Source organism: Equus asinus, chromosome 8, assembly GCF_041296235.1.
Source record: "Equus asinus isolate D_3611 breed Donkey chromosome 8, EquAss-T2T_v2, whole genome shotgun sequence".
Classification (NCBI taxonomy): domain Eukaryota; kingdom Metazoa; phylum Chordata; class Mammalia; order Perissodactyla; family Equidae; genus Equus; species Equus asinus.
In genome coordinates, this window is record NC_091797.1 from 65,448,996 (window position 1) to 65,465,030 (window position 16,035).

The window sequence follows — 16,035 nt, forward strand, 5'->3', positions numbered from 1 at the left end:
ATACACAGGCTGAGGAGAGCTGAACTGCTCTGCACAAAAGTGAAACGACTTCAGAGAGGGGTGTAGAGAAGAAGCCTGAAAATTAGGACTTGGGGAGGAGATTTAGGAAGAAGAAAAATGAGAGCTGGAAGAGGGGGAAACGGAGAGGAGCTAGCAAGAGGTCATGAGGACGGCCAGTAAAAAATTCCCTGTAGATATTTCTACTTTTAGCTGTATAGAAGACCCCACCCCCAAAAGGTCCTCCCACAGTGGAACAACTAGATCTTCCATAAAATACAATTTTTCTTGCATTGTTAGAGTTGCAGTAATTAGTGGAAACTAGAGTAGGAATGTGTGCATGTGCGTGTGTGTGTAAGAAAATGGGAGCCCTGAAAATAGAGCAAAGAATGGTGAGACCACTCAGAGAGCAGGACTGCTTTAGGGGAAATCTAACTGTTAGCTGGGGTGGGCGGGTAGAGCTGAACCTAAGATTCCCGGATTAAGCTGAGAGATCATGGGCCCCAGCTGGGATTACCCGGTGGTTCCCAAGAACAGCAAATGCAAATCCTCTGTTAAGAGTAAGCAAACATTTAGTCCTGATCAGAGACCACAAAACAATCCAAATACAAAGCTCATGAAAAACCTAGAAAACTGGAGGAGACAGCTTAAGAAATTATGCAGAATAAGGACTACACAGAAAGACAAGAAGATGAATGAGAGACAGGAAGGATGGAAAGACAAGGTCTACAAAGGCCAACCAGTCCCAGAGGAAGGAGAGGACGAGGAGATGGAGGAGATGCCGTATCTGAAGAAAGAACAGGCGAGAAAATCTTTCAGAACTGATAAAAGATAAGAATCCAAGGACAAAAATCAAACATATTCCAAACAGGAGAAATAAAAGAAATTCATACTTAGACACAGAATAGTAAAAGAGCAATATATCAAAGAAAAAGATCTAAAAAACACAGAGAGAAGACACATCACTTCAAAGAAAGGAAAATCAGACTGACAGAACTGCTCAACAGCAAGTAAGGCAGCAGAAGACAGTGGAATAAGAGAGAAAATAATTTTCCAGTTATATTTCTGTACTTAGGCAAATGATATTTCAAGAATGAGAGTGAAATAAAGACATTTTTAGGTAAAAATTGAATTGGCTATTAACAGACCTGCCCTTGAAGAACTTCTGAAAAATAACTTCAGGAAAAAGAGAAATGATCTGAGAAGGAATATCTGAGACGAAGGAAGGAAAGATGGGTAAAGAAATTGACAAACATGTTGGTAAGCGTAAAAACAAACAAACAAAACTCATGAAGCTAATGAGAAAAGAAAACACTATAACATTTCCTTACATTACAATCAGTTGTGTCCATAAAGAAAGCAAACAGACAAGCCACAAGCCGTTCAGCAAAACTACTAGGACAGTTACGAACCAGCAAGGGGTTACTGATCAGATGATCAACAAACAAAACCCAAAACCCCTGCAAATCAGTAACACTGTAATAATATTGGAAGTGGTCCAGTCATGATCTGGATGGAAAGTCCTTGGGTGTCTGTGCTACTGTTACACGTCACAAGGTAGAATTGTCAAACATATTGTACTATATGGATCAAATATTACATAATAAAAATTTTAAATCAATAAAAAGAAATGAAAAGACATGAATAGGTACAGTACAGAAAAAGAAACCCCAGTGGTGCAAAAACACATAAAAAGATTCTCAATCTTATTAGTAATAGGAAAATGCAAATTAAGACCCCCAATAAGATACCATTTTACAACCATTTGACTGGCTAGAATTAAGAAGTCTGGTGATTCCAATTTTTTGTTGAGGACGTAAGTAAAGGAATCTCACACATTGCTGGTGGAAGTGAAAATTTAGTTAGAAAACAATCTGTCACTTGTTAACATGGTATATTTGCATAACAAATACTCAGCCATTTCAAGTATGGACATATACTCTAGAGAGACACTAATACTCATACGCCCCAGAGGATATGCACAAGAACGTTCACAGCAACACTGGAAATAGACCTACTGTCCATTGATAACAGAAAGGGAAAGTAAAACACAACATGTTTGCCCAGTGGAATATGATACAGATATATCAGGAGTGAATCTTAGAAATGTAATGTTCAGTGAAAAAAATGTCATAGAAGACAATCTACGGTATGAAATCACTTTGTATAGCTCAAAAACAAATAAAACTAAATTACAAATTGTTTACAAATATAAACATGTGGCAAAAGTGTTTTCAAAACGGCATAGGGACGATTGTAGGACTCACGCTGGAGGTAGGGGTGCACTGAGGAGAAAGCACATGGACACAGGAAGAGTATTAACCGCAATCTGTCTGCACTCCACAGTGGGTTCACGGATGTTGTAATTCATACGTGTCATGTGTGTTGCATTATATGTATAAATGTTATACAATTAAATAAAAATTTAATTATAAAATAATGAATTTAAATAAAATATGATATAAGATAAACTTAAAAAATATATTTAATATATCTTATATAATTATATAGCTAATTTATATGTTAAGATATAAAAATGCTTATGTTAAATATTTAATATAAATTTTTAATTTGTATATTTATTATTAGTAGTATATTAATATTAGTGATATAACATATTATTAATATATAATATAAATATAGTATTTTAAATTTATGTATTTCATAAAGTTTAAAAAGTTCCCTGTGATAGGAAGGCAAGACCTTTTAAGAATCAAGTTCAGTGTGAAGATATTTTTCTTGCTAAAATGTAAATTCCTCTTCTCCGGACAGCAAGAGATCCTTAAAATTAATTAACTCAGCAAAAGCTGGCATTTGGAGCAAGAGGTATCTACAGGAATGTAAAATCTGGGGCAAGATTTTAGACTCCTACAGGAAACACCTGCATCTCAAGGGGCAGGGAGACCCAGCTGCAGGTGGGACAAGCCAGATGTTCCTACTGAGCACTGTGGTTAGGAACACAGCCTTGAAGTCATACTGACTGGGTCTGAATCCCAGCTCTTGCACCTGCTCGTCCTGTGACCCTGGCCTTAACCTCCCTATACTAGTTTCCTCATCTGAAAAATGAGAATTATAATAATACTCTGAGACAAAGAGTAAATAAGTTAGACATGAAATGTGCTAACAACAGTAGCTGGCATATAACATGCAATCAAAAATATTCCATGTATTTACATATTTACTTCTGTTAATTTTATTCAAGAGGAAGCCAGTTTTACCCCAAAGTATAATTTCCACCAAAAATAAGTAGTAATTACATTTCATAGTTAAGTTTCTAAAATAACCATTTGAATCAAACTGTTTGTTGATCCAAAACAGAACTAATTTGTATACAAAACGAAAGTGATATTTCTTTTTTGAGCATGTAATTTGTGCTAAGCACTAGAATCATAATGAGAAAGCAGCTCATTCACTCATCATTAATTGGTGACTTAGTCCAGTAAAAACTGTTTGGAGCCTGCCGAGAGTTAGTCAGATACAAACTTGGATGAGACATGGCCTCGGGCCTCAAGGGCCTTAGCGTCCACTCAAGAACTTGTAAACCAGCAGTGCAGCAGATTGCAGTGAGTGTCTCGGGAGAGGCTGGGGGCGGACAGCAGAGGGTCGCTGAGCTCGCATGAGCAATGGGAGGGGGTGGCAGATGGGGGTTTCCTACCAGATGCACGGCTGGATCTAAGTCTGGGCGAAGAGAAGTTGGCAAGCAAACGTGGGAGCAGGAACAGCATGTGCAGTGGCACAGAGGCAGAGAGCCATGCCACGTAACACCAGCTTCAGGGCTTTTCAGGTGACTAAGAAAAGGAAGGGTGTGTGGGGGTTGGGGAGACAGAAGTGGTAGGAGATGGACCTAGAAAGGTAGAGGGTCCTGAGTCACTCAAACTTTGTGAGCAAACCTGAGGAGTTTGAACTTTACTTTGCCAGGAAGCTATGGGAGACCTTGACGGATTTTTAAGTAAGCTATAACGAGATTTACATCTTACCCAACTGCTATCAGAGCAGTGTGGAAAGTAGATTGAAACATGCCTACCTTTATGGGCTGAGAGGAAGGATCCAGGGAGAGAAGTCAGTGATAGAGGAGAGGGAGGGAGAACCAAAGGCATCATGTCCTAGAGGCGTGGGAGGGGATGCACCAGCAGCAAAGTGGATCGGCTTACTCTGCACAAGACAGACACTCCTCTGAACCAGGTAGGGACACAAGGACAGGCAGGGTACCTATTAGGATTGGTCACTAAATCAGATTCATCATTTAAGAGGTTCAAGATTCTTTACCAAACAGACTGTAAAGAACTAAGATTCTGCAATACAACATTACCATTAAGTGGCTTACTTAAGTCATAGGAATTGTAGAATAGCTGAAAAAAACGAGACTTGTGATATTCTAGTGCATGGGTCTGTATACTTTTTCCGTCAAGGGCCAGAGAGTAAGTATTTTAGGCTTTGCGGGCCAAGAGGCAAAATCAAAGACATTATGTAGATTGAACGCCAGAAACTTCTGACCCTCATGGCCCTAACTGCCTGTGGTGGCGGGTCTGGGATCCAATAGAAACACACTCAGGACAAAAAGCTACCGGCCTGGTGGGCCAGGCCAGCAGGTGGCATGGTGGGGTAGCCCAGGTCACTTGCGCTTTTGGCACCAGGGACCAAATGTGCCCTTCTCTCCTCCTGAGAGCCCAGTGGTCTCAATTTGGTCAGCATGCTGGAAGCTAAGCAACTCCTGGGTTGCCGACTGAAATTCCACAACTGGGTGCCTGGTAACTGTCAACAGTCGCCAATGTGCAGGTAGCTACCAGCACAGGCCCTAGGCAGCAACACTGGGAGCAAAGGGGGAAACGGGGATGGAGGCGGACACCCCAGCTTGGTCTCCAGGACTCACAGTGCTAGCCTCCTCGACTGGTGCCCGGGCTTCACAAAACCAGGTGGCTGGCTGAATTTAGCCCATGGGCTGCAGTTTGTTGGCCCCTGTTCTCATGTCTCTAAAAACCTCAAAGATAAGCTTAAAGGACAACCTTAAAAAACATGAATAACACAAAAATTCTTTCCCAAAATATAAGGTTTCATATATGAATACAGTGTTCCGTTTTAGACTCACGTCACTTTAAATGAGGTTACGAATTAACATCAACTCGTCTTTCCCTGAAGCTCACTATCAGTAGTAGGAAATGTAAACACTGATTTTTCTTAGCCTTTTCCTGAGTCATAAAAGTGTCACTTCTGGAAATAGCTTTAAAACACCAACTGGTTAAATCGCATTAGTTTTGTGAGAACTCATTATTCTTCCTACGTCAGAGTTAAGAACTGGAAGCTGTTCAGATATGACTTGACAATACAGATCAAAATAACACATGAGAAGGGCAGAGTGAAGAGGAGATGCTACTTGTCATGACACCTCCAGTTCGGGGAACCTACCCTGATAAATCATTTCATCTTCGTCAGTCACATAGGCGTTGGCTCCCCAAATCACCATCTTGCGGATGTAAGACGGGTACTTTGCGGCTGCGATGAGAGCTGTTATACCACCGTCACTCCATCCCAGCAAGGAGACCTGCTTAAACTTCAGAGTCTGTGATAAACACAGTGAAACACACAGCACAGGTTATCGCTTCTCTCAGCTAAAAGAACCTGATAATCAATAATTATCAGAATCAATACAGCTGTGGGGTTTGGAGTATCAATTGGCAATTAAAGAAAAATCCTAGAGTCCACCATTTGATGACATAAATGTTTTCTCTCAATTAGTTTTGGTGTAAATATAACTGTCATAAAAACCTAACTACATAGTATTGTTTTGAATTATGAGGGAACTGCATTTTCTGGTTGGATAGTATCAAGGAAGTGGAAACAATGGAGGTCACCTGTACTTGACATGGCAGATGTTTGTGTGCACGCACACCTGAGCAAAGACTTTGAGAACAGTTATGTACATTAGAGATGGAAACTTGAGATTTGCTAGCTGAAATGAAGTCACTGCCTCTGGAAAAGCCACTGACTGCAAGTCTGGGAAAAACGGGCTAGAGGCGGGCTGGCATAGAATGGTGTCATGGGGAGGTGATGTTAGTCCTGGGGTAAATCGACCAGGCTCTGAATATGTGTTCGAGAAAAGGAACAAAGATTACATCTGAGAGATGCTGCCTAGGAGTAAAAGTAGAATGATTGGGAAAATTAAATGTAAAGAATTAACAAATATCAGTCCAAGATATTTACTGATAGGACTATAAATTGGTATAACTACTATGGATAATAATTTGGGACTATCTTGTAAAATGAACTTTTGCATCTTCTATAACCCAGCAAGTCATCTTCTAAATATGTATGGACAACAGAATGTTGACAGCACAGCAGTTCTTAGTTGCAAAAAAAAGCAACTTAAAAATTAAGTTATTTATCTCCCATTGGAGATAGGTGAAATAAGACAATACATCTGTAAAATAGAATATTATGTGCCTATCATACGACTTACGTAAACTTGTATTTATTGACATGGAAGTATCTCTTTGACAAACTGCTCAATGAAATAGTAAGCTGGAAAAGTATAGCATGATGCCAGCAATACAAAACTGTGTATTTATACATGCAGTGAGACTGGCCAGAAGGGCAGAGCCTCAAAGTCTTGATAGTGCTATCTCTAAAAAGCTGGATTGTAAGATATTCCTACTTTCTTCTTTACACTTATTTGAACTCTGAATTTCTGTAGGAATCACATAGTATCACTCTTTTAGAAATAAAAAACAAAACAAAATAAATGAACACAGGCCCAGGCATCCTCCTTCTCCTGGCCTCTTCCCTAACAGACTCACCTTCATCAAATCAATGGCATCCTTTGCATCCCTTTCAAAAAAATCCACTGGGAAATCTCGATCTGGGGGTCTGGAATGTCCGTACCCTCGAGGATCCCAGGCGACCACTGTGAAGAGCTTCTTGTTTAGGTTCTTAATCTGGGGTCCAAAATCAGTCTCTCCACTTCCTAAAAATAGCCACTTAATTACTGTCAGGTGAATGCTTTCATTGTTTCAAACATATTACAGTTAAAACAGAAATAATTACAACCTTAAAACAAAGTAACTATTTTCTACTCAAAGTTAGACATCAGAACGTAAGCAGTAAAGCAGCCTTGCAATGATGGAATCCACTAACCCAGGAGCTAACTGCCTTTCCTGGTGGTGTACAGACCTGCCTCTTAACTCCCCCTAGTGGCTACTTTGAGGAGAGAGGCCTTGATTCTTCATTTGGTCCTGTATTTTTTCAGCACTTTTTGATACTTCCTCAGCTTAATTTTTTTTTAAGAAAACAAATTCGTGAAACTGCATAGAAATAGACTTACCAATATGATATGCCTCTGGGATATTTTTTCTTTCTTTTTTTAAATGACTGTTAAAAATGATAGAAATCCCAATAACATTTGCAGACAAATTTATGAGATTTGGGCTAACTTATTCAAAGTAGAATTCTAAAATCCCAGATTTTTTTAATAAACTAATGTGAATAGCTCTGAATATTTTATTTTCTGGCTATAATTAGACACCGGAAAACTAAACTAAAACAGTGAAATGAGGGGGGAGGGCAGGGTGTAGGGAGAAGAAATCAAATTAGTTTGTTGAATTAGAACAGTACAAAACAGCATATGCTAACAAGTAGAACTACCTTCTTGAGCCTGTGGTAGACTTGACTGGCAGTCCCCAGCCCACCCATGGAGTCCTGGCCACTGTGTGCACACAGCCACTGCACGTGTATGAAAGGCCAGACCCTCAAGGAGCCCAGTCCAGGGGCAAGGCAGTATTTTATTTATTTATTTTTTTGTGAGGAAGATTGGCCCTGAGCTAACATCTGTCGCCAATCTTCCTCTTTTTGCTTGAGGAAGATTGTCGCTAAGCTAACCTCTGTGCCAATCTTCCTCCATTTTATGTGGGATGCTGTGACAGCATGGCTTGATAAGTCGTGCATAGGTCAGCACCTGGAACTGGAACCTGTGAACCCAGGGCTGCTGAAGTGGAGTGAGCAAACCCAACCACTACGCCACTGGGCCAGCCCAGCATTTTCTTTTTAAAGCCTGCTTGATTTCTAAGGACTCACAGCTCAGGCCATAAATGGATACTAAACATCTTGCTTGAATAACTAGCTATTATTAGAAAATGTCTTTCAAGATGGTATAGGATCATTTAATAAGATACACCGTTCTCAATATCAGGTAATTCAGAAACCCAAGCCAAAAACACAAATGGGTTTCAAGCTCATGTTATTGCTGTGACACTCGAAGCTTCTCTTATGCTCCCTGAACTGGAGAAACTTCCACATAGGAAATACGCTGAAGGAGGGGCAGGTGAGAAGGTGGGAAAAGAAAACAGTCTAACTCAAGACCAATTTCAGAAATAAGACGACACTAACTTTCTGGCACACAGGTATACATTTGAAGACCAGTGACAAGAATACTTAAATCTTAACAAAATTATTTTAAGGAATATTTAAGGAATAATTACCACTATATGACACCTGAGAAGGAAACAACAATACTGGTTGCCCATGGGGAGGGGAACTGGGTGCTGGGAGCAGGAGACTGGGAGAGAGAATCTCACTGGTTGATTTTTTGATTTTTGAATCAGATTAATGTTTTACATAAACAGACATTAAGTTGTGGAGTGTTTTATGCCTGGATAATGATCACAATAGTTGTGAAATAATGGAAATCTAAGCGGTAAATTCTTCATGGCTTTTACAGATAACTTTAGTTCTATCCCAGCCACTGGAGTAAATGTCCTCCTTCATTATAATAGCTCAAGGGAAAAAAAGATACTAAATATTATTTAGACAAAGATGCTTCCATAGCTACAACAGTACCACAGTCAGCTGAGGCTCGGTCAAATGGAACCATGAAGTAGTTGAAAATTTTAGCATTTTACTTTTAGGAGAAAGAAGAAAATCATAAGGAAATAAGTATATATTTGGATTATTTAACTAAATTAAAAATAAAACAGCAATACTCAAACCCTTAAAACCAAGTATGAGGGGCTGGCCCCGTGGCCGAGTGGTTAAGTTCGCGCGCTCCGCTGCAGGCGGCCCAGTGTTTCGTTAGTTCGAATCCTGGGCGCGGACATGGCACTGCTCATCAGACCACGCTGAGGCAGCGTCCCACATGCTACAACTAGAAGAACCCACAACGAAGAATACACAACTATGTACCGGGGGGCTTTGGGGAGAAAAAGGAAAAAATAAAAAAAAAATCTTTAAAAAAAAAAACACAAAAAAAAACCCAAGTATGAGATGTCCTGGGATCGCTGGAAACTCCCCCTGGACTTGCTACATGTAAACGGCTTATCTGTAAAATGAGATTGAGTCTAGCTGGCTTTACTAGGCTCCACTCATGCCAATCTAATAATTTTGCTTTTCAAACAGGCTTTAAACTAAGTTTTGTTCTTACATCTTATTTTAATTGGACACATAATCAACCACAACTGGGTGATGCTTCTAGCACTGAGAGTCTCTCATCCTGGAACCCCTCAACTCCAGGCAAACTGGGATGGTTGGTCACACACTCATCTTCTACCTACATCCCTTTCCTTGACCCCTGTCATCCTCCCAAATTGTAGGCAACTACACAGTATACTTTCATGGGAAAAACTGAGCATTTAAGGAATAAAAAATATGTATAGTAGAAAGGTATCTTTCTAAATGACCTAAATTTGATGGCAGAAAATATTACTTAAAGCATTTCAGTAAAGCACTAAAATAATCAATACTTGGCATCTACTATTGTGAATATATCATAGACTACACAGCACGCAAGAGCATTCCATTAAAACACTTCCAGACCCAACATTCCAGGAAGCAGCAAGATGGCATGCTCGCCCTCTCCAGTCCGCTGATAATGCAGGTGGACACCATTCACAGCCACTCTGGCAGAGTTTACTGAGGTGCTGGAAGAGAAAAACCCCAGCCCCAAAGGAAAATTACTTAGCAGTACAAATGTAATATGACAAAACTGCCCTTTTATATACACGAGTCAGCTCCAGTACCCTCCTCAGGCTTCCTGGATTATTTCTATTTGTGCTTTGGTTTTCCAAACCTAAAAAGGGACATGAGTTTGTATCTTCCTTACTAGTCTGCAGATCTGGACTGTGTCTTCATGTTTGAATATCCTACAGCACCAGCCCAGGGCTTACCCTACAAAAAGCACTGAGCGGCTTGCTGAAACCAATGGCCATACAGCCCCACGGGCACATGCCTGGTGAGCTGGTGCCAGAGCGCAGGCTGCTGCGAGAGCTCCAGAGCGCAGGCTGCTGCGGGAGCTCTATACAACGAAATGCGAGGGTGAGCACCACCAGCACAGCCCCTGAAGGCATTTGTCTCGAGGACGTGAGCCGGCCTAGAGGAGCTACCTGGACCTTCAGCTGCCTTGGTGTCATTCCCAAGGATGAGGTTGGCTCAGGGCTCATGGGGGAGGCCTTGATCCCAAGGCAGTCCTTTAGGCATATGGTGTCTCGTGTTCTCAGGCCAGCTGCAGAAGGGCTGCAGTCAGGGAAGCCCACCTACACCAACATGGCCAGACTGGTTTTTAAGATGCTGAAATGTGTCTGGGTTGATGGTTAAATAGCCGAGTCCTTAAGCTCCCATCTCAAGAACCCTCCCCCTGCCACTCATGCTTTTTGGCCCAACACCTCCCGTGACACAGCAACTAACTGGACATACTTGGACAGGAGAGGGCCTCAGGCCAGGGCTACTGCCAGGGCCTATTCTGACTGAACGATGCGTGTGCCATACCAGGTGTTCTGCTCTATTAACCTCTCCTCAGCTGCTCTTCCAGCAGCTCCAGGACTATGCAGAGATACACAGCAACAGAGCACATACAAGGCCCCTGCATCAGGCCCAAACAGCCTCCCCACCAATTTCCTAGATGGCTGGGTGCCATGAGGAAGGGCTATTATGGCATACCAGGACAGATGCTGAACAGTGTACCGAATATAAGTACATCAAGTCTTAAACAACACACAATTTCTGGAAAATATGACAGAATCGGATGGTAATGAGGCCTGACATGACTATAAGCTCATTATCTACAGAAATATTATGAGGAGCAATAATAAAGCCACTGAGCAATGGGACTGTCATATTGACACTGCCACGTTTACTTACTATTAATGTCCTACTCCTCCTCTGAGTGATTTTTATTGCTAAGATGGTTCTAAGGTCAAGATAAGAGCAAACAGTACTCTACTAATAAACATTCATTTCAGCAAACGTTTGTTTATTGATATATTTGTTTTGCTCACTGTCCAGGAGGAGAGAAGATACACAGAGATTCACTCTGCAAACCCTCAGGGAGGTGTAGATTGGGACTGAGGAGAGAAGAGCTTGAGGCACACAGTTGGAACAAAGGTTATCAGTATTTCCTGTGTTCAACACAAGGAATGAGGCAGCTCCCTGAACAGAGATGACCAGCGTTTGCACAGCTCATGTTAGTGAGAATGTGTACCTTTATTACTCTCGTGCCCTAAAGATCTTTGAGGGGCTCCTTCCCTCGCAGCAGCAAGGACATGCTTGTAAAACTCAATTGTGCAGTGAGCATGTTATGTGCACTGAGAGAATCCGCTCACCCCAATCTTTCTCACCGTGCAAGCCAGGGGGTTTTCGTGACTGGGTGTTGCCGACTCTCGCTGTCTGCATCTCTCCAGGGGCCCAGGGGCCTGCCCTAGGGCACTGGCTTACAGGGACTCCCTTTCCTTCAGCTTTCATGATCATTCCAAAGTCTCTCCTGCAAAAAACCTCTAACTTCCCTCTGTACTTTCTCCATCTGTGTTTGATTCCCCATTCCAAATTTCTTTTTTTCTCATTATCCCTATCCCATATTCTTCTGTATGCCTAAGAAGAATACAGAAACAAAACCAGGTAGTCCAGAATCGGGCATAATGAGAACTCAAGGGAAGAGTTATTAAGGCAGAACACTTTGCAGTGGCTTTAGAGGAGAGACAGAGATCATCTCAGGGTCTGGTACATATATCTTGGGAACAGAGAAAAAAGCAGCATTTGAGATGAACTTCCAAGAAGGGCAAAATTCTGAAAAAAGAATGTGGAGGGGAGGGTGCTTCTAGAAGAAACAGCATGATCGAAGGCCCAGGAGCAAGGGACGTATGTGGGGACAAGGCGGCATTGAGCCTGGCAGGAGTGCGGGGCAAAGAAGGAGCAAAGGCTGGGGCCGAATGGTGCAGGGTCTGCAGCCAGGCTGAGGGAAAGAAAATGTGCCCGGTGCTTTGTCATCAAAGGCCTGTATGTCACCACACCACCTCTGCCTCATCACATCAGCCTGCCCCTTGGGGTTAATGGAGGCTGCCAAAACCCTTCATTAGACTCCAGGTTAGGGAAACAGGACAGAGGACTGTTTACAAACAAAAGGAAATCAATTTCAAAGATCACAAAAGTTTTATTTAAAGCAATAATAGAGTTAGTGAATGATTTATTTTCACATAAGCTCATTGAAATGAGTACGGCATTTTTTCTCAGCTTATCAAGGGGCCCCTCAGACGTCAGTCAGGCCTCAGATAAACAGTGTTATGTGTATGCTAAAGGAAAATCAGGCTGCAGAGCCTGGGCCTTCAACAGCCTTGGCATGAGCTTATTACTCGAAACACATTCAAGACCAAATTTCCCCAACTCTCAGGTAGGAAAAATGAGAGAAAACTTCAGAAAATTTAAAGAACAAAGATGAATCCCTTTCTCCTAGGCTGTCAATTTGTCTTTTCCACCACTTTCTTCCTAATAATCGCTTCTCTAGCCCAATCCTGGGAGACTTATCAGTCAGTGACTAGGGCAGAGCCCTGGCATGTGCTCTCAAAAACACTAAGTCCCTACTGTACTGTTCATTCATTCATCCACGTCCTGAACACCTACTTTGTGCTGGGTGCTCCATGCAGCTTGGAAGCTGGCAGGAAAGACAGATAAATAGACCCACAATCAGCAGGTACCAGGCAGTTCGCCAAGTATTATGACAGAGAAGTTAGGGGTGGAGGAGACCCTAGGCGTATAGGCAACAGACATCAATTCACCAGCTTTCACCAACATCTGCACAGCCGCCCACTCGGCCCCTTTGGATGACAGCACCTCCTGCCTCCCACTTATCAATGGGGCTCAAACCTAGATGTGAATCATCTGGCAGCCTTTTCAATCTCTGGATTCCCAGCCTGCACAAAATCAAATCTCTGGGGTGGGATCCAGGCAGCTGTAGTTTTAAATTCTCCAAGAGATTCCAATAGGTAACCAAGGCTGAGAACTATACGGAGTGAATTTCTTGGAAGAGAAAAAAAAATCCTGTCTCCCACTTAAAAACAGCCTGTAGGAGGGCATGCTCAGCTAGGAGGGCTATGTCTTACTTCCTATCTGTCCTTGACTCCCTCTTTCCGGGAGGGTGGACAGGCAATTTTGTGAAAGGGAAGGAGGTCAGGAGCAACACAACAGCTATGAGTTCCTGATTGAGGGGGCTGAGCTGCTCCCCTGAAAGACAGACAGTTTACTGTCGGGGGAGGCAAGCAAACAACAGCTTGGGGCAAATAAACTGGAACATTTAGTTTAATTATTAAACCAAATAATGCGCTTTACTAAGGGCTTCCTTATCTCATTCATTCTGCCATGTGATGCACATTACACTTCACTTAATTTTACCATCGAGGGACCTGAGAACAGAGAGTTTAGGTAACTGTGCCCCAGTCACACTGCTAGTAATTTGCAAAGTCAAAATGAGTATCTGACACCAGAGCCTTTGGCATTTTCAGTTTGCTTAGAAATAAAAATGGGGCCACTTAATAAGATACATCCTCACTTTGAAAGTCCTACATATTCTCTATGTCCTGTTTATTCAGCTATGTCTTTTGTATATTTTTGCAAAGTAACCATTAGCTATAATAAAGTATTAGCTACCCCCAGGGCTTGGAGTTACATGAATTTTGATGATTTATTTTTACATCTTTTATACATTGTATTACTAGACATTCGTGTTTGTAACATTACTAATTGTACCTACTAATTACTTAGTTGTTATTACCTCAGACCTTTTACAATCATTGTCTTAAATCCTCACAACAATTCTGCAAGGTGCAAGGTCCAGAGAGATTAAGTAAGTTGCTGACATTTGCACAGCTAGTATGCGGCAATGCGGCCATCTGAACGCCAAAGTGCATGTTTTTTCTGTAACCTCACGGCTGAATACAATCCCCAACAGGACTCCAGCACTGGGGCCACACTCACTTGCCTGCCAGACAGAAGGTGGTGGCAGGCACCAGGGGAAGGAGGCTCTCTGCTTCCCCGGCAGGGCATCCCAAGGGTGAACTCAGAAAACATCTTCAGGAAGATGGTCAGTTTCCGTAAATCACTAATATTCTAACTGTACGCAGCATACAATTTCGGCTGGAAAAGGCTTTTTTGACCTGGTACTGGAACAAACGACTTTACAGATTATGAAGTAAGAGTCAGAGTTCCAAACAACAGACTTACAAACAAGTTTTTGGAACTCTCACCTCAACTGCAGGTCGGACACTGGCTGTTCTGAAGCGGAGGTTTCACAGGAGCGCACCTGTTTACACTGAGCTGCAGCCTTATTTGGGGATTAAACAATACCCCCGTGTGATTTCCCTGTCAGGACAGCTTGGAACTGTATTTACAAAACCGCAGTTCAAAATCCAGAGAAACCTGTTTTTCAGAGACATTTTAGGAGGAAAGATTTGCACTGCTAAGTGGATGAGTCCTTCCCGTAACCATTAAAAAACCTACCGAAACCTTGACATCGGTACAGTCATAGTGACCTTACTTTAATCCCTTTCTGCAAACAGGAAATTGGACAAACTGCCATTTTTCCATGCTGATCTATATAGCTGAGGACACTGACATTTTTCCATGTGTTTCGAAACAGTCCTGAATATCTTCTAAAAGTTCTAAATAAAAAATAACCTAAGTCAAATATGAAACTCAAAAACTAGTCGATCATGATATAAAAATTTAAAGCGAGTCAGGTTTTCTTCTTCTGAGTTTTGAGAGTGTCCACATCGGGTCAAGAGGGGTTCTAAGTGCCAGGTGGCTGGCTGGCACCGGGCCTTTCCCAGTCGCGAACCGCACTGACGCGTCAGCAGCGGACAACACGCGTGCATGCGTGCGTGCGTGTGTGTGTGCAGGTATGCAGGAAATAAAGTACAGCAAGCTTCATGCTGCTCTATCTGCATCTTCCCTCTAGGGCGTCTGGGGACCAAGGGCCACTTTCAAGACAGTGGGCCGGAGCTCAGGCGTTCTCTGCGGCGCGGTTTTGTCTGAGCGGGCGGCAGGGCCGGGGGGCGCAGAAGAGGAAGGGCAGCCTCTTGGGCATCTGCACAGCCCTACAACACGAGAACCTAGGGGGCCGTGTCCCGGCTCCCGAGGTGACGCTGCGCGCCCACGTCCCCTCTGCACACCACTGGAAGCCCGGCCCGCGACTACGGCGCGAACGGGCCACGGGCCTTCTCAGGCTCTTTTCTTCTTCAGGCTGGTGTCTGTCCTAAGCAGCAGAGGCTGCTGCCCTGAGCGTGACCAGCCTGCACAGGGCAGCGGACTAGCAGTGAGGCTGCGGGAGCGCGCTCTGCCCTGGCGGGGTTGCGGACCCACCGCGGGGTCCCCGGGATTGCTCTCTCGGCGCTCCGACCCGGCGGCTAGGGCGCCCAGATCCTCTACGGCTGCCGAGGGGCGCGGCGGAGGCCCACGCACCGCAGGAGCGACACGCCCAGCAGCCGAGGCCGCGCGCCCGCCGGCCTGCCCCCAGGGCGAGATGAGCCAGGCCGCGCCACCCGGCCCTCCCCGCGCAGCCGGCCCGCCCCCGAGCGCGCCCCCGTGGAGCCGGCGCTCCCGGAGGGGAGCGGGCGCCATTACCCGAATGCGGCCGCGGGCCCCACAAGGGGCACGTGCATCCCGGGCTTCGCCGCCGCGAGAACGAGCCGCAGGGCAGCCCCGCCGCCCAGCGCAGCCACCATGGCTCCAGGTCGCGCCAGCGTCGGGAGCGCGCATGCGCCGGGCTCTACGGGTCGCCCTGAGCCCGCCGCGCCG

General features: G+C 43.7%; 1 protein-coding gene across 1 annotated transcript in view; it reads right to left on the minus strand.

Moving 5' to 3' along the window:
- BPHL (biphenyl hydrolase like) overlaps positions 1 to 16,018 on the minus strand; it is a 29,872-nt gene extending 13,854 nt beyond the window's left edge. Inside the window, exons 1-4 of the mRNA XM_044773341.1 lie at positions 15,862 to 16,018; positions 9,796 to 9,899; positions 6,789 to 6,955; positions 5,401 to 5,554 (exon numbers count right to left, since the gene is read on the minus strand). Coding sequence (XP_044629276.1) covers positions 5,401 to 5,554; positions 6,789 to 6,955; positions 9,796 to 9,899; positions 15,862 to 15,962 — 526 coding nt within the window. The 5' untranslated portion in view covers positions 15,963 to 16,018. The remainder of the gene's footprint in view (positions 1 to 5,400; positions 5,555 to 6,788; positions 6,956 to 9,795; positions 9,900 to 15,861) is intronic.
- Between the last annotated feature and the right edge of the window lie 17 nt (positions 16,019 to 16,035).